A 19,204-nucleotide genomic window follows, 5' to 3' on the forward strand; every position below is an offset into this window, starting at 1 on the left:
GGATTCATGATGTCGTGCGACTGTCCCACTGTCTAATTTTAGAACATTTCCAACACCTCTAGGAGAAACCCAGTGCCCATTACCAACCATTCCCATTTCCTCCTGGGCCAGTCCTGACACCCATGGTGGATGTGCCCGCTCCAGACATTTCATACGAGTGGAATCCTATAACAGGTGCTCTTTGGTCTGGTTGCATCCCATTTTCAAGGTTCGCCCTTGCTGTCACAGATCTCTCCTTTATTTTTATTTCTGAACAATGTACCACATTTTGTGTATCCCTTCATCAGCCTGGGGACATTTGGACTGTTCCCAATTTTTTTGCTGTTAGGAATCCGGCGGCTATGGATCAATGTACTTTTTCCCATCTCATCTGCCACTCTGCCCTTTTCTCTCCTCCTAATCACGACAGCATCTACCTTTTATACTCTGACCACTCCCAACCACTTGCCTTTAACCGAACCTACCACCTCTTTCGGTCCCACGCTTTTGCCCAAGCTGTTCCCTCTGCCCGGATTCTCCATCTGTTGAACTCGGCCCCCTCTTTTGGGATCTAGCTCAGTGGTCACATCGCTGAAACCTTCTCAGATCTGCTAGCTGCAACCCCAGGCTGGGTGCCACCTCATCCAGGACTGTAGCGTGACTTCCCACTAGAGCTCGAGGGCACCGGCGGGGGCTGCCCATCTCTGCGTTCCCGCGCCTGGCACAGTGCCTGCGCTCAGCAAGCGCACTTCAAACAGGAACATGAGCCCTCTCCCTCCCTTTTGTGTTTGAGCCTCCATGTGCTGACTTTGGGCTGCCGCCGAGATGGCGATGTGTTGACGGTGGTGGCCGAGACTTTGTGAAAGGATCACACGGCCGCGGGTCCCCCCCCCCATGCTGATGGCTCATGGGCATCTAAAATACCACGTCAGCGAATGGTGGGATCCCGTTCTTACGAACGTCAACGGATTCCCCTGGCGCCTCTTTTATAATGGCCAAACCAATAACAACAACAATAAAACCCATAACAGCAACTGCCCCGAACACAGGGCCTCTCCATTTACAAAGCACTGCTCCATTGTGTCATCTCATTTATTCAGGGTCAGGCTGTGGACTGAAAATGCCTCTCCTTCAGCGGATGGAGATCCTGGGGCTAATGGGATTTAAATTGGGCTGTCCCTTTCTGCCTTCGGACTCTGCCAACACAGGCCTTTTCTGCAAGGGAGCAAAACGAAGCCTTATGAGGCCAAAGGGCCTGTTTATCGAGTTGTTTTTCTTGGCAGCTGAAACCTGCACAAAGCCCTCAGTTCATCGGCATCCACGGCCTCCTGGAGGCCCCCACTTCCAGGTGCTGCCTCGGCTGCATCCGGCGCTCACCTGCGTGTGATGCTAAACAGCCTTGCAGGGAGGAAACGCAAGGCAGTCTCATTTACTAAAATTCTTCTGTTGGCATGCAAGTGAAGTGAACGGGCCCCTGGGAGCCTCCTTCTGGGTCGGATTCAGCCCTCCTTAGCCTATTTCAAGCCACAAATGAGGCTTTTCTTCTTTTATGGGGAAGGGGCAAACACACAGAGAATCCCCGGGGGCCTGCTAAATCGTCCCTCCTCATTACAGTAACTTGAGGCTAATGTGGCCAGGAAACCTTCCCCAGTCAAAAGCAATTACAGGCCTCGGAGTCCTCTGGGGCTGAGCTTTCCCACGTAGGGCTCTCATTCAATGGATCCGCACGGCAAACATGGATTGAATACCTACTACAAGGTTCTTATTACAGGAACCTCCCCAATTAGTTCCAGGCTTTATGGCTCAAGTGCCCCCTTCACAGGCACTCAGGAGAGGTGGGGAGGTGTGCATTTTTCAGCACTTAGTTCATGCTGAGACTCTAATGGGCCTACGACTCTTTCCTCAGGGCTGGGTGAGGTTTGGGGAGGGCCCAAGTCCCCACAGTAGGGAGGCAGTTAGGAGATCAGGTCTGGGAGTCAGCCAGGCCTGGCTCCGAACCTCAGTGTGGCTGTGATGAGCAGCCTGAGCTCGGGCCGCTTCCTTCCCCTCTCTGGGTCTGTGTCCTGGGGCAGCTGGAAGGACGGAATAAGGTGACATATAGCAGTGGTTCTTAGATTGGGGTCCCTGGACTGGCAGCATCACCTGGGTTCTTGTAAGAAATATAAATTCTCGGGGCCCCAGTCCAGGCCTACAGAATCTGGAACTCTGGGGGCGAGGCCCAGGACTCTGCATTTCAACTTTTGTGTCTTATCAAGCCAACCCCTTCCTCCTCTGCCCTGGAGATTCCAGTACCTGCTCAAGGTGGAGAACCACCGTAGTGTGGAGAATGGTTTCTCCACCTTGGTTGCACTCTGGGACAAAGGGAGGAAGGCAGAGACTTCAACATTCTGATGCCTGGGCCCCAGCCCAGGTTCTGATGCACAGCCTTGGCACGGGAAATTTTTAAAGCCCCCCATATGACTCCAGTGTCCAGCAGGGGCTGAGAAGCACTGGCTTTGAGCCTGACACATAGCCAGCGTTCAAGAAATGCGAGCTGTTCTTACCACTGTTCCCCTTTAGGAAGGGGATTCCAGAACCAAGTGTCCAGGCTTTGGCACCAGATGGATGGTTCCCGTCCTGGCTCTGTCCCTAAGTAGCACTAAGACTGGGGCACAGGATTTAAGTTTTCTGAGCCTCAGTTTCTTCGTTTCTAAAACTGGCAAGAAAAATCCAGATAGGGGCGCCTGGGTGGCTCAGTCGTTAAGCGTCTGCCTTCGGCTCAGGTCATGGTCCCGGGGTCCTGGGATTGAGCCCCACATCGGGCTCCCTGCTCGGCAGGGAAGCCTGCTTCTCCCTCTCCCACTCGCCCTGCTTGTGTTCCCTCTCTCGCTGTCTCTCTCTGTCAAATAAATAAATAAAACCTTAAAAAAGAGAATCCGGATAACCACGGGGGAGCAGAGGTCAGTGTCTCACTCACAGCTGGAGCCCCACAGAGGTTTCTTCCCCGTCTTCCCACCGCGAATCCTAAAGCAAAGCAGCAGTTCTTCTGAAAAATTTCAAACTCCACAGCCACCACCGTTCCAGAAAGGGTTGTGGCTACTTGGCTGTCAGCAAGGAATGTGGTGAGGGGCTGGGTGCAGGGGTGTGCCAATGCCCTAGTCCCACGCTGGGGCTCCAGCCTCCTTGCTGCCCGCCCCCCGCCTCCGTGGGATGGCTCACCCAGACTGGTCTTGTCCTTGGAGACCTCTTTTGCCCTTTCCCCCACGGTCAGTCCAAAGTAACCTACTCTACAGGGCCTTGTGCTGAGTAGGGAGGTGGTTTACCAGTTACGGCTCAAACAAAAACCCACTTAAAAATTGCCAAGTTGAATGCTTCCTCGTGTTGTCCTACTTGCTAATCTCTGCAAGAACCCATGACCTAGAGGTGATAATGATTAACTTGTTAAAAATGGAGAAAATGAGGCTCAGAGAAGAGTGCCTTGCCCATAGTTACTTGGGAAGGAGTCTTTCTTTTGAAGTTTCAGCATAACCAAAGAAATGCATCTCTAATAGTGGAGATGCAGGCACCTCAACAGGCTTTAGGGCCTGGTGTGAGGGTATGGTGGCTTCCTGGCAGCTCTCTGGACAGCAGGATCTGGGGGACCAGGGTCAAGGGCAGAGGACAGAACCACCATCTGGCCTACCTTCTCCTGACTTGGCTCATACTACGCGGTCCCAGGGAGTCTTTTCAGTCTCCAATATACCTTAGGACCTGGCCGAATAGACTGATAATCACTTTCCCTCAAACACACCCCATGACTTCCCACTACTGTGCCTTTGTTTATGCTGTTCCACCCCCTGCGGTACCGCCTCTCCCCCATCCGCCAGATGAGGAAGGGAGCCTTGGAAGGGCTGCTGAACTGCCCAAGGCCCTGTGATAGACACTGATTTTAAACAGCAAAATGCTGCTCTTCAGCCCCGGACTGCAGCTCTGTCCTCCCAAGTCCAGATCAGGAGCCTTGCCCTGCTGCCCTGGTCACAGCCAGCCTCGTCCCCCACCCCCCAGGATCTCTGAGCGGCTTCAACACCCCTGTTGGAGCATGAGTCCCCCACGGACCTGCCCGAGCCTCAGCCACCTGTGTGCTCTTCCCAGGGCTGTGCTTCCTGAGCTGAACTGCAGGAGACAAGATCCTGCTCAGAATCCCACAGATTCCAGCCCCGGGGTCCCCCACATTGTCGGCTCACTAACCCTGGCAGGTGGGAGGACAGCATGTCTTTAAAAGTCTGCTGGCTTCTGATCACACTAGGCTGAACCACAGCTCTGGGGCTTCGTCCCTGCTGTTCTTTGCCAAGCATCTCCTAACCCCCCCCCCTTTTTTTTTGGCTTTGATCAGGTCTTTATTCAAAATTAGCTGTAACACCCAGTGCTCCACGCAGAATGTGCCCTCTTTAATACCCATCACCAGGCTAACCCATCCCCCCACCCCTCTCCCCTCTAGAACCCTGTTTTTCAGAGTCCATCGTCTCTCCTGGTTCGTCTCCCCCTCCGACTTACTCCCCTTCATTCTTCCCCTCCTGCTATCTTCTTCTTCTTCTTCTTTTTTTCTTAACATATGTTGCATTATTTGTTTCAGAGGTACAGATCTGTGATTCAACAGTCTTGCACAATTCACAGCGCTCACCATAGCACATACCCTACCCACTGTCTATCACCCAGCCACCCCATCCCTCCCACCCCCACCACTCCAGCAACCCTCAGTTTGTTTCCTGAGATTAAGAATTCCTCATATCAGTGAGGTCATATGATACATGTCTTTCTCTGATTGACTTATTTCACTCAGCATAACACCCTCCAGTTCCATCCATGTCGTTGCAAATGGCAAGATCTCATTCCTTTTCATGGCTGCATAATATTCCATTGTGTGTGTGTGTGTGTGTGTGTGTGTGTGTGTGTGTGTGTGTGTGTGTGTGTGTGAACATATATATATATATGTGTATATATATACCACATCTTCTTTCTCCATTCATCTGTCGATGGACATCTTGGCTCTTTCCACAGTTTGGCTATTGTGGACATTGCTGCTATAAACATCGGGGTGCATGTACCCCTTTGGATCCCTACCTTTGTATCTTTGTCTAACCCCCTTTTTTAAGCCCCAAGCCTTCCTATGGTTCCCCAACTTCTCTGCAGCCTTCACTATTCCAGCTAACACCTCATCAGGAGGCCTTCTCTGATTTCCCTGGTCTGAGTTGCCAGAGCACGTTGGCTCCCCCCCTTTCTTTCCTGCCCATCCCCGTGTTATACTGTAGGAGATTAGTTACTCAGAGTTACCCCCTCTGGACTGTGGGGCCCCAGGGGAGGAAGGTCATTGACCCTTGTGTCCCCAGGTCCCAGCAGAGTGCTAGGTATACAGTAAGTGCTCAATAAATGCTGTAGGGATAAAACGATGGTAAACTGGTGGGGGTGGGAGAAGGGGCCCAGAGTCAGGGGACTGATGACTCTGCAGTGGCCAAACCACAGGTGGATGTCTGTAGGGAAGCCCTGTGTCCTGTGCCCACCAGCATGACGTTCCAGGCCACGGTGGGGGCGGGAGGGGGCTCACCTGAAAGATGGGGTACTTCACATAACCGATCTCTATGCAGGTGCTGTCATTTGTTGGTTTGCTGGACAGGAGCGCTTTGAACCTGAACAAGGACACAAGAAGGGAGATAAAAAGACCCACAGACACATCTGTGGTTTGCAAAAAACTCCACTCTCTGATGAGAGAGACACGTAAAATCCTGTATTCCCCCCATTTTGCAATACATTAATGATATAGCCACAGATGTCCTAATGCGACCACCACCCCAGTGTGATGTCATACTCGAATCTGAAGTTACAACTTTATTACTTTTTTTAAAGGTTTTTATTTAAGTAATCTCTCTGCCCAACACGGGGCTCGAACTCCTCACCCCTGAGATCAGAGTTGCATGCTCTTCCGACGTGCGCCAGCCAGGCTCCCCTGAACCACTATTTTTAACTTTAAAGTTTTAACTTCAGGGGTGCCTGACACTGATGCACCTTTAGGAATAAGCTAAGCTGTGTCTCTTTTCTTAAACTTTTAATTTTGAAATAGTGATAGATTTGCAGAAGAAGTGTAAAGGCAATACAGAGCTCCTATATGCCCTCTGCCCAGCTTCCCCTGATGTTAGCATCCTACACAGCCACGGCTGTCAAAACTAAGAAATTACTCCTGGGACAACATTTCTCCTGCTCTTCTATGCATCGTAACGGAGAACCACGTAAGGCACAGCGTATTTTTCTCGTGGTGGCAAAGCAGACATCTGGGGCTTGTCTTTGGCTTTGGGGGCAGGCAGTGGGAGGCCAGGGGAACCCAGGGGGTGCCGGTCACACATGCTCATCAGCAAACATCCCGGAAGGAGGTTCCATTTCTGGGTACGCAGTGTCCTCGCCCCTCCGCTTACCCAGCGGCCTCCTCGCCTCCAGCCTCTCCTCCTCTGTGCACCTTCACTGATCCCAGTTCAGGTCTTTGGATAATGCGGTCATTATTCTAAATGGTCAACTCATTTCAACTCAAATCGAAAGGACAAAGGGCAGTTGCAAAGCTGTCAGGGAGGGGGCTATGCTGTTGTCAGCTCCACAGTTAGGGAAAAGTCAGGGGTTCAAGACCTGTGTATTTGGGGTGGCTTAGGCCAGAGTTCTGGGATATTTGGAGAACAGGCCTGAGACGTTTCAGGCTGGACACTGTGTGAGGGCACTGGGCCGGGGGAGCTAAAATCCAATCCACACTCTGCTCCAAACCTCTGTGCCTGGTACATACTCTGTGTGTCCAGAGGAATGGGTGCCCTTGCCTGAGTCACACAAAGGCACTGCTGTTTAAGCTAGAGGCTTCTCTGTACTTTACAACTGTGGTAAAAAACACGTAATAGAAAAAATTACCGTCTTAACCATTTTAAGCATACAGAGATGTTAAGTGTATGCACACTGTTGTGCACCCAATCTCCAGAACCTACTCTGGATCCATTAAACAACAACTCCGCACGCTCCCCTGCCCCCAGCCCCAGGCAACCAGCATCCTGCTTTCTGTCCCTGTGAAGCTGACTACTCTAGGTACTGCCTATAAATGGGATCATACACTATTTATCTTTTTGTGACTGGCTTATTTCTTTGCATAATGTCCCCAAAGCTCAACATGTTGTTGCATTTGTCAAAACTGCCTTCCTTTTTAAGGCTAAATAAAATGTGTATATGCCACATTTTGTGTATCTGTTCATCTACCGATGGACATTTGGGTGGCTTCTACTTTTTAGCTGCTGTGAAGAATGCTGGTGTGAGCACGGGTGCACGAATGCCCTCTGCTCTTGAATTCTTGATTTTGAAAAGATAATCTTCCCGTCTAGGGAAGGTAACCCCCAAAATTGAATTTCAGAGAACTATTACAGTACATACCTGGGAGAGGCTGTGAATAACAGCACTTTGTGAGCGTAAAACGGTCTTCCTTCTACCAGAAAGGTAACATCAGACATTTCTTTATTGTTAAGGAAATGAGGATCTAGAATAGGAAGGGGAAAGAGGGTAGCTTTAGTGGAGAGAAGGGTGAAGTTTGCATTCCGCTTCTGGAAAGCGCCAAGAAGAGCTAACAGGGAAGCCATGGGGATAAGATACTCATTGGCGAGACAGTGAGCCAACAGGGGACAGAACCAATCAAAGGAGCACTCAAATCACGGAAATTCAGTTTTGCATTGGAAATCTTCATAGCTTAGGTGTGATTAAAAGTAGCATCTCCTCAAAGGAGACCCATCCCCAGCCTGATGCAGATGACTTTTGGATGTGAAAGGTATGCCCACCTTGCCTCTGAAGAATGCCACCCCCCCACCTTAACTCCTCCTTCTTGGGCTCAGGGCCCTCCCTGCCTGATGGATAAGGGGTTTTCCAGGTGATTTGAAATCCAAGCGCTTCTCTCCCAGAGTCAGAGGCACGTGAACCAGTTCCCTGCTCTCGTCTCCAACAATAACAAAGAAGGTAGAGCTGGTACTTACTGAGCCCTTAGGACGCACCAGGCACTGTGCAAGCTGGCACGCACATGTGCAAATGCGCTGGGTCCCGGGAGACAGGGACCACTGTCCGTTGTGCAGCTGGGGAAGCAGGCACACAGACGTTCAAGCCAGCGGCAGGTGGAGGAGCCAGGATTTGAACTCAGGCATTCGGATTGGAGCGCTGGCCTTGTTCAGCACTAGGATCCTTCCCGCCTCCCCCCTACCCACCCCCACCCCGATTTGCCTATCACTTTAGCCACGGAGACCTGGAGCTCCTGAAGGTGCCAGTCTGTCCTCAGCTCAGGGCTTCTGCTGCTTGGGAAAATCCACTAACATCCCTGCCCCGACTGGCTTCGGCCCCGCTCAGGTCCTAAGTCAGTCTGGACACAGGTTTGAGGGCAAGGTGGGTCTAACCTCTGGTGGGGCTTCCTCTTAGGTCTGCCCTGAGCCCACCTGGGCTGTGCTGCCCCAGGGAGGGTCTTTAGAAGACTCTAAATGGAAGATGACCTCTCTGGGGGCATCTGGACCCAAGCTCCCCAGTCTGAAGGATGCACTGCGTTCTCAGCTCAGGTGAAGAAGATTCTTTCTGTAAAACGTGCCTTGCCCAGTGCTTCTGGTCCCACGAATGGCACCACCATCTAACCGCTGCCCAAGCCAGGGATTCAAAGGCAACAGGACCCCTTCCTCTCCCGCGTTTACCCAGACCCAGTCTATCACAAACACTGTCTTCTCTTCCTCCGAAGAGTTTCTCAATTCCCCCTTTTCTCTCCATCCCTAGTGCCGCAGCCTTCCCTAGGGCCACCACGTGGTCTCTTGTCTGGGGACCTGCAGGAGCCTCTGTTGGTCTCTGCCTCCACTCTTGGCCCCTCAATCCGACGGTCCGCCTCACCACAGTCATCTTTCCTAAAGGCAGATCTGATCACACCCCTCCTCTGCTATCAACCTTTCCATAGCTCCCCAGTGCTCCCAGGATAGAGTCCAAACTTCTTAACAAGGCTCCTGGTGATTGGGCTCCCGCTGCGTTCTCTGGCCTCCCCCCACTCACATCCCCCTGTCAACCAGCATGTGTGCTGAGCCACACCAGTGCTACACGCTCTCAGCTCTGGCCCTTCACCTGCTGTTCCTTCTACTCAGAACACTCTTCCAACCCCTTCCAAACCTGGCTCACCCATGTGGTCTTCAAGCTTCAGTGCAGACACCTTCCATCAATAAGCCTTGCCCGATTCCCCCACCCTCCTCAGACTGACCAAGCATCCCCGACCGGCGCTCTCACGGCACCTGTACGGCCCCTGGGGTGGGCTCTGAAGCCAGAACTCTCAGCTGTGTGACCTTGGGCAAGTTGTTTAACGTCTCTGAGCCTCTCTCTCCCCTTCTGTTTAATGGGTAATACCCATTGTACATCTACATGAGTTTCAGTGAGCATTAAATGAATTTTTGCAAAGCACTCAGCGACATGGCTGACACACAGCACTCCTCGATAAACATGACCATCGTAGTAGATGCTTCATTAATATTTTTTTGAATGAGTGTAAGAATGCCTTGACTCTTGTTTCACAGTCTTGTTCTTAAAACCTTGTGGGGGACATCAGACCCCTTCTTAGCCTGGGGACCTGCTTGTTGCTGGGCCTCGCCCAGGGCTTAAAGGGCTGTCCTGAAATGAAACTCTAGCTGCTTCCTTCGGCTGGGTTTAGGCTGTCCTAACCATTGGGGGTGGGGACCAACCCCCTGGATTCCTGGGGGCCATGATCCCAGCTGTTGGGCCCACCCTGACGGTTGTATCTTGGATCCCTGCTCTGGCCCCATTTTGCCCAGACCTTGGTGTTACTTGGACCCAGAATTTGCCTTCCTGGCAGACTCTCCTCTTCCAGCCCTCAAAGGTGGGGTGGCCCCGCAGTCCCTATGCGGCCCCATAAGGTGGCCCTCCGTTCATATTTCTGTCACTATGTAGAGCTACCTCACTTCCTTTTAAGAAAAGTTTTAACTTAGAACATATCAAAAAAGCATAAAACAGTCAAAATCACTTGTAATCCCACTATCATTAAAATATTTTATTGAAAAAACTCACATACTTCTAAACAACCCAGATGAAGAGAAGAGAGGCCCCAGAAGTCCTCTGAGTTGACTAAAATTCACTTCTCCACTTGCTTTAAAGACTAAAAGTTTGGAATGATGTTCTCCCTCTTCTCAGTGACCACCCCCTCTCACTCCCACTGTCCGCCACCAACCAGACCTACTCCTGTTTCCCAAATTGCTGATGTCTCCTACCTGTGGCTCTTTTAACCATTCTCTCCCAGAATTCACTGGGAGGGGAAGAGGACAACACGTCACAAAAAAATCAGGCATCAGTGTGCCACAGTCCCCACCATTCCCTACTGTCTTACACGGAACCCATTTCTTTCACTGATATGGCCTCCTGGCTCTTTAGAGATTCCAGTTTGTGACCCTTGTCACTGAGCACTCTTATCTTTCCTTTAAAGCAGGTCCCTAAAGAACCACTGTTTGGCAACTTCTAGTTATCCTAGCTGGAAATGCTCTATCGAAGAGGCAAACCCTACGTGTTCCATATTCTACTTATTCATAATTAGATTCTGCCCCTCTTCTCCCATACTGTCAGCTTTGAGCCTCTTAGGCCGGTCTTCTCTCGGTGCTAACCCCTGGAATTCTAGTGGTTGGCCTGAAAATCAGGCCCTTTTAATTGGGGGTGAAAGAACACTCAGCAAATGCAGGAAGAAAAAATGTTCCCTCCTCGCCTATAACTACAGGAAAGCAGATTTTATGCTGTGTCATTGAATTGGCCCTGGCAAATGTTTGCTCGAACGAGGGTGTCTTGTGAAGGCACTGAGACGTCAGACATGATTGCTACAGCCTGGGAATGTAACTAAACTTCAATCTCTGAAGTCTGTTAATATGATTGGTCTTTGTAATGTGGGGCCCTGATAACACTTTAATCAACACCTGCTTTCTACAAGGTAGAAATATTTGTGGTTTTGGTACATCATAGTTTGCCCACATCAATGGGCATAGAGGAAAACAGACAAGATTTGACTTGATTACTAAGTCAAAAAGTTGCATCATTTCAATCAGCAAGTTCTTCATGACAGGAACAAAACTATTTTAAAACAGTTCCAGGAATTCAGACTTTTCACTAATTTTAACCAGCTCACCTGTTCCAAACATAATGGTTCTGCTAAAGAATAGCACTTTCAGATGCTCCCATTTCTCAAATGTCTTTACAGGAAAAGTTCATAGGGAGTAGGAAAGTCCCCAACTTTATTAGAAAAGGCATTCCTTATCTTGAATATTTTATCATTCCCCAGGCAGCAAGGAGAAAGCCCCTTGCAACAGAAGGCTCATGTTTCAGGCTTCAAGGCAGCCCAGCATTTCTTTGCTTTTTTTCTCAGACTGATCAGCCAGCTTACAGCAACAGCTCCAGGATCCTCTGAATGAAATCAATGCCTGATAGAAAGGTTTCTCCTGGAAAATTCCAGAAGCTGGGACAGTAGCGGGAAGGAATTATGGCTTTGGGAGGAGCTGGGAAGCTCTAGCCCCACCTGAAGTGATCGTCAGCGCCAACCTTCCCTTTCTTCAGCCAAGATGAGGGGCGGGGGGGGAGGGGGCGCAGGGTCTCCTGGGGTGGCCTCAGGGATACCTAAGGTGGGGCAGGTGAAGTGCTAGGCTGGCGCCAGCCCCATGCCTATCCAAGCAGAAGCAAAATGGATTACTGCTACTCGGATGGGATTTCAGAGTGTCCAGTATGCTCAGCTCAGGTATGTTCCCCGTGTGTGTGTCTGTGTGTGTGGGGGAGGAGGTCACTTGTTTCTTCTCCTGGGTCCCTGCAGAGGGACCCTGTTAGAGGAGCACTGCTGGCTTGTCACTGTCCCCTGCTTGTTCCTCCTCAGGGAGGAAGAGGGACTTCTTAGAGGGGAGGGGGAGAACTGCCTGCACAGCTCAGCCTTCCTTCGGAATGGGGAATCTACCTGCCTGCAGGAAGTGCATGGGCCCCGGGGCTGTCCGTCTGTTTCCGGGGGAGAAAGTCCCTTAGTTAGAGAGACGAGGTACTGGCCAGTCTCCTTGTCCACATTTCCAAGATATAGTCTCCAGTTATTACGTGGTAAGTGATACCATGATCTCCACCTGCCTGACTCCTGTATCCATCTCATGTGCCCTCCAACACCGCCTAGCTTCTTTGAGGGCGTTTGCAACCTCTGCGTCCTCAAACCACAGCACCACTCACCCAGGCGCGAGGTCTGTTTGCGCTTGATCTCCGTGAGCTTGGGGATGGGGTAGGGCCCATAGCAGTGGGTGAAGATGACGCACAGCTGCTGGCTGATGACCTCGTTCTGCAGAAAAGAAAGAACGGTTCACACTGCTGGGCCCTGCGTGGCCTCATCCAAGCTGTGAGCAGGAATGCCTGCCCCCAGGCGAGCGGGGCCCACACACTTCTGGCGGGTTCCAAGAGAACCCCCCCCACCCCCCCAGACCTCATGCACTGTTTGCTCAGCAGGCCCTGGATGTGCTTGCTGTGCTTGTCGTCTGTTTCTGGTCTGTTCACTGGTGAAAGCTTAATTTGTAATTAAATCCTTCTCTCTTGCCCCAATCATTTACCACCCATTGGAGAGCAAGTGTCACAGCTCACAGAGGGGAAAATAAGTTTTTACCCCAAACACACCTTTATCAATACTCCATAATTCTGGAAGCAGTGAATTATCCCGAAAATAGTAGCAGGAAGCCCTTGTGATCCCGTGACTGCTTGCCATTACCCAGACACAAATGTTCCTGATTCAGCTTCTTAGGAGTATGATTTTGGTGCTGAAGCATATCCGGATCCAGGAATGCTCAGCTGAATCACTTTCTCCAAAAAAAAAAAAGGGGGGGGGGACAGAGCTACAGCTGCCTCTGATCACACAGGGACAAAAGAGCCTGTTTCTGATTGCCCTGTGTCCTTCATGTTTTCGCCTCTCCCCCTTGGGACCCACTGCTGGTCGATAATCTCCCTTCATCTGCAGGTGCGTGGGAGGGAAGCCATGAATCACAGCATTTGATACTTTTTATTGGGTGAAGGGGGTTGAAACTAGGGGCTGAAAATGGGGATGAGGTAGAAAGACATTTACAATATATTAAGAAAAGTAGGTTACAACACAGTGTGTACCATGTATTTTTGGAAATAAAACCCTTTACGTATATATACGTGGATTGACAGATATGTATAGAAAATGTCTGGAAGAGTAGAGTTGCCACCTTTGGGTGGGCTTACGATGTTTTCCCTTTTTACCTGCATTTTCTACAACAAACAACTAAGTGTTGTTTTTGTAATATGTGCAATAAATATTATTTTTGATTTTTAAAAGATGGGTTTGGGACAACTGATGACGTCCGTGGTTTGAGATATTCTTGAATCTATTTCATCGTGCTCCTGAAGCAGAAGGATACAGCTCAACACATGAAAAGGGAATCGACCGTTTGATTAAAGGCACCATGTTGCCTTGGACGTGATCCACTGAGGTGCCTATAGGGATGAAATCAATATTGGATAAAGGAATTCTGCTTTCAAAGATGATGCCTTATGGGGCACCTGGGTGGCTCAGTCGTTATGCGTCTGCCTTAGGCTTGGGTCATGATCCCGGGCTGCTGGGATCGAGCCCCGCATCGGGCTCCCTGCTCGGCGGGAAGCCTGCTTCTCCCTCTCCCACTCCCTCTGCTTGTGTTCCCACTCTCGCTGTGTCTCTCTCTGTCAAATAAATAAAATCTTAAAAAAAAAGATGATGCCTTATGACCAAAAGGTGTTCAACGCTCCTCTCAACACTCACAAAGTGATCGCCTGCCTCAGGGCTTCCTGCGGTGGTTCTCAAAGTGTGGTCCCTAGACCAGCAGCATCAGCATCACCTGGGTGTGTTGGAAATGCAGATTCTCAGGTGCCATTCCAGACCTTCTGACTCAGAAGCACTGGGGGTGGGGCCCAGCAATCTATATTTTAACAAGTTTTCTGGTGATTCTGGTGCTCTCTTAGGTTTGAGAGCCACAGGTATGTAGGGATATTCTCTCTTAAGTTTGACCTGAGCTGGAGGCTATTATGTTTGTTTCCCCTGGTCTAAAGCCTGCCACGTGAGATGTGTCCCATAGACTGCCAGCAACAGTGAGGCCTGGGAGCCTGTCAGAAATGCAGACGCTCACCCCAGGCCCATTGACTCAGAAGCCACAATACCGAGTTCTGGGGATGATTCCCATGCACTCTAAGGTTTGAGAAGCGCCGTGTGCTGGGCACAATTATGGTCCCCTGGAAGACTGTATCCCCCAAATCCCTGGGACTGAGAATATCGTGAGATACCATGCCTGTAAATATGTTACATTACAGGGCAAAATGGGCTGTGCAAGAGTGATTAAAGTTACTAACTGAGGTTTAAATTGACCTTATGGTAAGTATATTATCCTGGATTATCAGGGCAGGCCCAATGTAATCACACGAGCCCTTAAAATTAGAGGCAAAAGAGGAAGGGGCAGCTGGGTGGCTCAATCATTAAGCGTCTGCCTTCGGCTCAGGTCATGATCCCAGGGTCCTGGAATTGAGCCCCGCATCGGGCTCCCTGCTCGGCGGGAAGCCTGCTTCTCCCTCTCCCGCTCCCCCTGCTTGTGTTCCCTCTCTCGCTGTGTCTCTCTGTCAAATAAACAAATAAATAAAATCTTAAAAAAAAAAGACTTTTAAAATTAGAGGCGGAAGAGGAATCCAGAAGGGACTGGGGAGAAGAGGAAGTCACAGGGATTTGAAGCCTGAAGGACCTGATGTGCTGTCACCGGCTTCCAGATGAGGGGGACCACATGGCAAGCCTGAGCGGGGGAGTGCAGGGCAACAACTCTGGGAGGAAAATGGACCCCCAGCGGGCAGCCAGCGAGGAAATGGGGCCTTTGTCCTACAACCACCAGGAACTCAATTCTACCCAAACCGGAATGAGCTTACAGGTGGGTTCTTCCCTGGAGGTTCCAGAAAGGAACACAGCCCTGCGGACACCTTGTTTTTGGGTCTCTATGAGACCCTAAGCAGAGAGCGCAGCGAGATACTATGTCCAGTTTCCGACCCATGGAAACCATGGAAAAACAAGCAAGCGTCTTAACCACCTCGGGTGAAGGAATGAAGGAAGATCCACGTCCTGGACTCGGTGGCCTGTGACAGAGGCCTGAGCAGTTGGTGCTCTTCTTTGGCAGCTGATTGATTGATTGATTGATTGGTGGTGGTCTAACTTCAGTGTGTGCTGTGTCATCCGAGAAAGTAAAGGTAAGGGCTGGCCACGTCTGGTCCAAAGGGATAATCCTCAAATGCTTATAAGTTACTTGGGAGGAGCATCACTGTCCACTCCTAGGGGAGGGCTGCACACAGTGACTCGATTCCAAGGAGAACAGTCGGGAAAAGGGGAAAAGAGTAATTCTGCCCATGAGAAGCTTGATAGGCACCACCCTCAGCCAGGTGATCAAGGTCAACGCCAGCAGTGAATACTCATGTTGAGAGTGTGTGCCCTTGATGTGGTGGGAGAGGCACTTGACCTCTGTAGTCTTCTGCTCTAAATCCACAACCCCAGTTTAACCACGAGAAAAACACCCCCTATTCCACTAGAGGGCACCCTTTATAGTATATCTGACTGATAACTCCTCAAAATTTGTCAAGGTCACCAAAAAACGAGTCTGAGAAGTGGTCTCAGCCAAGAGGAGTATTGTGGTGTCCTGGATGGGATCCTGGAGCAGAAGACATTAGACAAAAACTAAGGAAATAGGAATAAAGTATGGAATTTAGCTAATAATAATGTATCAGTGTTGGCTCATTGATTAAAACAAATGTACCATACCAGGTAAGATGTTAATAATAGGGAAATGTGAGTGAGGGGTTGTATGGGGAACTCTGTGCTACCTTCTCAATTTTTCTGTAAAGCTAAAGCCATTCTAAAAAATGAAGTCTATTATCGGAAAAAAAAATCTGCCCCATGAGGAAACAGGAAAATTATGATGAAAGTATTAGAGAAGTTCAGGAGAAAGGGAAAGAGGAAGAGTCAGGGGTCAAAGTGGACACTGACAGTTCCCCGGGTTTTATTCATTTATCCCCTAAAGTTCTCATGAATGTGAATATTACGCCATGTGCTAAGTGATGTAGCCATTCACACATTAATTCTTTCTTCAAATATTTATTGGGTATCTCTAAGTGCCGGACACTATGTGAAGGTTGATGGTGATGCTCCCAAGGTCAGGACCCCAAATGCTGCCTTTCTCAAGGCTTTCTTGGCCACCTCTCTTTCAGACACCAGAGCCCCAAGAGAAAACTCCCCACTGTATCCTTGAATTCATCTGGGTTTGTTGAGGTGTCTGCTCTGCGCCCTTTCCCGTGCATTTCCTCCAGCTAGAGGGATTGCTGGTATCATTCACTCTAGTTCCCCAGCACCCAAACAAATCAGGACTCCAGGAAGGCTCCTCTGAGCAAGAAGGGGTGATGTAATTAGTATCAGCTAATAGCTCCAGTGGGGTGAGACCCACTGGGTTAAATGGTGAGTTTGGGGCAAGGAACTGGGTTATCTTTTGGGTTTGGTTAACTCTGGCCTCAAACCTGAAGGCAGCAGAATGGAATTAACCAAACTTGAGGCTCACCCTATTTTGGAGGCATGGGGAGGTGGGGTAGTTGTGCTGGGAAGATGCCTATATTCTTCTCTGAGTTGTACATTTAAGAGAAGGGCTGGGGCGCCTGGGTGGCTCAGTCGGTTAAGCGACTGCCTTCGGCTCAGGTCATGATCCTGGAGTCCCGGGATCGAATCCCGCATCAGGCTCCCTGCTCGGCGAGGAGCCTGCTTCTCCCTCTAACCCTCCCCTCTCTCATGTACTCCCTCTCTCTCTCATTCTCACTCTCTCAAAATAAATCAATCAATCTTTAAAAAAAATAAGAGAAGGGCTTGTAGGTAAAGGTGCCACAGGGCTTGACCCTCAGGGGCAGTAGGCCAATCTGGGAGGCCAGGGCAAGCCTGTGGAGGAGGAGGAGGCGTGGGCTGGGCATGGGTGGGCGTCTGGCCGAGCTGAGTACACAGCACCTGGTTAGCGGTTACTGGTATGCTGCTAGGTACCGGCCACTCAGGTCTCTCATGGAAAATGCCGGGTGTGCACATGGGGCGAACTTGGGTCCTCAGGACTCAGAGCCGTGTGGCTACGTAGAACGAAAGGGGAATGAAGTGAAGTTCTTAACGCCATGGTTGGCAGGCGACTCCTGAGATGGGCGCCTGTGAATTTGGGGATGACATCTCTCCTCTCTTCCTCGGACTCTCACTTCTCTCCTAAGAAGATACCAAAACATTTTCTTTTCTTCAGAAAGGAATGCTGGGATTGACCCCCAAGGTCCTTTTCAGGCGAGTTAGGCAGGGGTTCTACACAGCGGTAAAAACAAGAACAGTGGGGCGCGGTGGGGCTGGGGCCCGGCCCTGCCTCCTCATTCACTAGCTCTGTGACCTCAGGAAAGCTACTCGGCTTTTCTGGGTCTGGGCGTCCTCTTCCAAAGTGGATTAAAAATATCTGCTTGGTGAGGTTGCTAGGAGAGCTAAAAGGGATAACGTCACACCATACCATTAGGTGGAACCAAAGGAAAGTGCCGAGATTTGACCATTTTTTAACCCCTCAAACAAACAGCAATTTCCTATAATTCAAACCAATCTCTCTTTTTCTAGATTCTAAAATGTCATACAATTAATGGCAGCTTTCAGGAAGGAAAAAAAAAAACCTCACTGCATTAAATGCACACATCTGTTTTCAAACACCTACTTCAAATTGTGAAATGCTAAAAGGTGAAAAAAGCCACGTCTCAAAATCAGGAGATGGTGGGAATACTGTTACTTTCAGGGGGACAACGGCAGTGAGTTCTCTGGCTCGATCCATCGTCAACAGTGGTTCATCCCTAGCTGGGGCCTCCCTTGTGGAATATGCTGGGCTGACCTGTGAGCAATGGGCCTCCCTCTGCTGCAGCATACCTGGAAAATGTATGGGGGCACCAAAGAGATGGGAGGGGCACCAGAGTTCCCTGAGGTCAGTGCACAGCCCCATGTCTGTCACTGGAATTGTGTACAAGATGAAATCGAACACACAATAAAGTGCTTTTAAATAGGCACCTGTGTATTTTGATATGTCCCCTCTATTCATGGCATGTGATGCAGGCTTTCTACTTGTGACAGTATACTATGGCGTTTCCTTTCTAAGTGCATTTAACAGATGGTAAGTTGATTTAAAGGAAAATATCAAGCAAATAATAACCAGTGAAATTATCTTTCGGTAATGAAATCAGACATTCTCAGATGAAGGAAAACTAAGAGAATGTATCACCAGGAGACTTCCCTAAAATAATGGCAGAAGAAAATTCTCTAAATTGAAAGGAAAGGATAAAAAAGTAAGCTTGGACCCTCAGGAGAAAGAAAGAACACAGGAAACAACAATATGGGTAAGCATAATAGGCCTTCTTTCTCCTCTTGAGTTTCCTGATCATATTTGATGGTTGATGCAAAAATTATAACAGTGTCTCATATAGTTCTAAATGGATGTAGAGGAAATATTTAAAGACGATTATGTCATAAGTGGGGGAGGGTAAATGGGCATAAAGGGAGGTAAGGTTTCTTTATTTCACTTGAACTGGCAAAATGATGGTACGAGTAGACTGTGTTGTTATATATATATAATGTAATACTGCAAGCAACCACCAGAAAAGTTAAATGAAGCTATACAAAAGCTATCAGAAACATTACAGACAAATAAAAATGGAATTCAAAAAAATGTTCACGTAGCCCATAGTGAGGCAGGAAAAGAGAACCAAAGGCAGAGAAACCAAACAGAAAACAAAAAATAAGATGGCAGGGCGCCTGGGTGGCTCAGTCAGTTGGGCGACTGCCTTCAGCTCAGATAATGATCCTGGAGTCCCGGGATTGAGCCCCACATCAGGCTCCCTGCTAGGTAGGGAGTCTGCTTCTCCCTCTGACCCTCCCCCATCTTGTGCTCTCTCTCTCAAATAAATAAATAAAATCTTAAAAAAAAATAAGATGGCAGACTTAAGCCCTAAAGTATCAATAAAGTAGAAATGGTCTAAATAGACCAATGAAAAGACAGGTTGGCAGAGTGGATGAAAAGCCCGACTATATGCTGTTTACAAGGGAATCACTTCAAATATAATGAAAAAGGCAGGTTGAAAGTAAAAGGCTGAAGAAAAATATTATGCATACATTAATCAAAGG

The 19,204-nt window shown here is 49.4% G+C and overlaps 1 protein-coding gene across 3 annotated transcripts in view; it reads right to left on the reverse strand.

Moving 5' to 3' along the window:
* BTBD11 (BTB domain containing 11) overlaps window positions 1-19,204 on the reverse strand; it is a 297,415-nt gene that overhangs the window by 12,570 nt on the left and 265,641 nt on the right. For all 3 annotated transcript variants that reach the window (XM_027595654.2, XM_027595656.2, XM_027595655.2), the window contains 3 exons: window positions 12,208-12,313; window positions 7,387-7,489; window positions 5,540-5,621 (listed from right to left, as the gene is read on the reverse strand). In XM_027595654.2, coding sequence (XP_027451455.1) covers window positions 5,540-5,621; window positions 7,387-7,489; window positions 12,208-12,313 — 291 coding nt within the window. The remainder of the gene's footprint in view (window positions 1-5,539; window positions 5,622-7,386; window positions 7,490-12,207; window positions 12,314-19,204) is intronic.

Source organism: Zalophus californianus, chromosome 9 (assembly GCF_009762305.2).
Source record: "Zalophus californianus isolate mZalCal1 chromosome 9, mZalCal1.pri.v2, whole genome shotgun sequence".
Lineage (NCBI taxonomy): Eukaryota > Metazoa > Chordata > Mammalia > Carnivora > Otariidae > Zalophus > Zalophus californianus.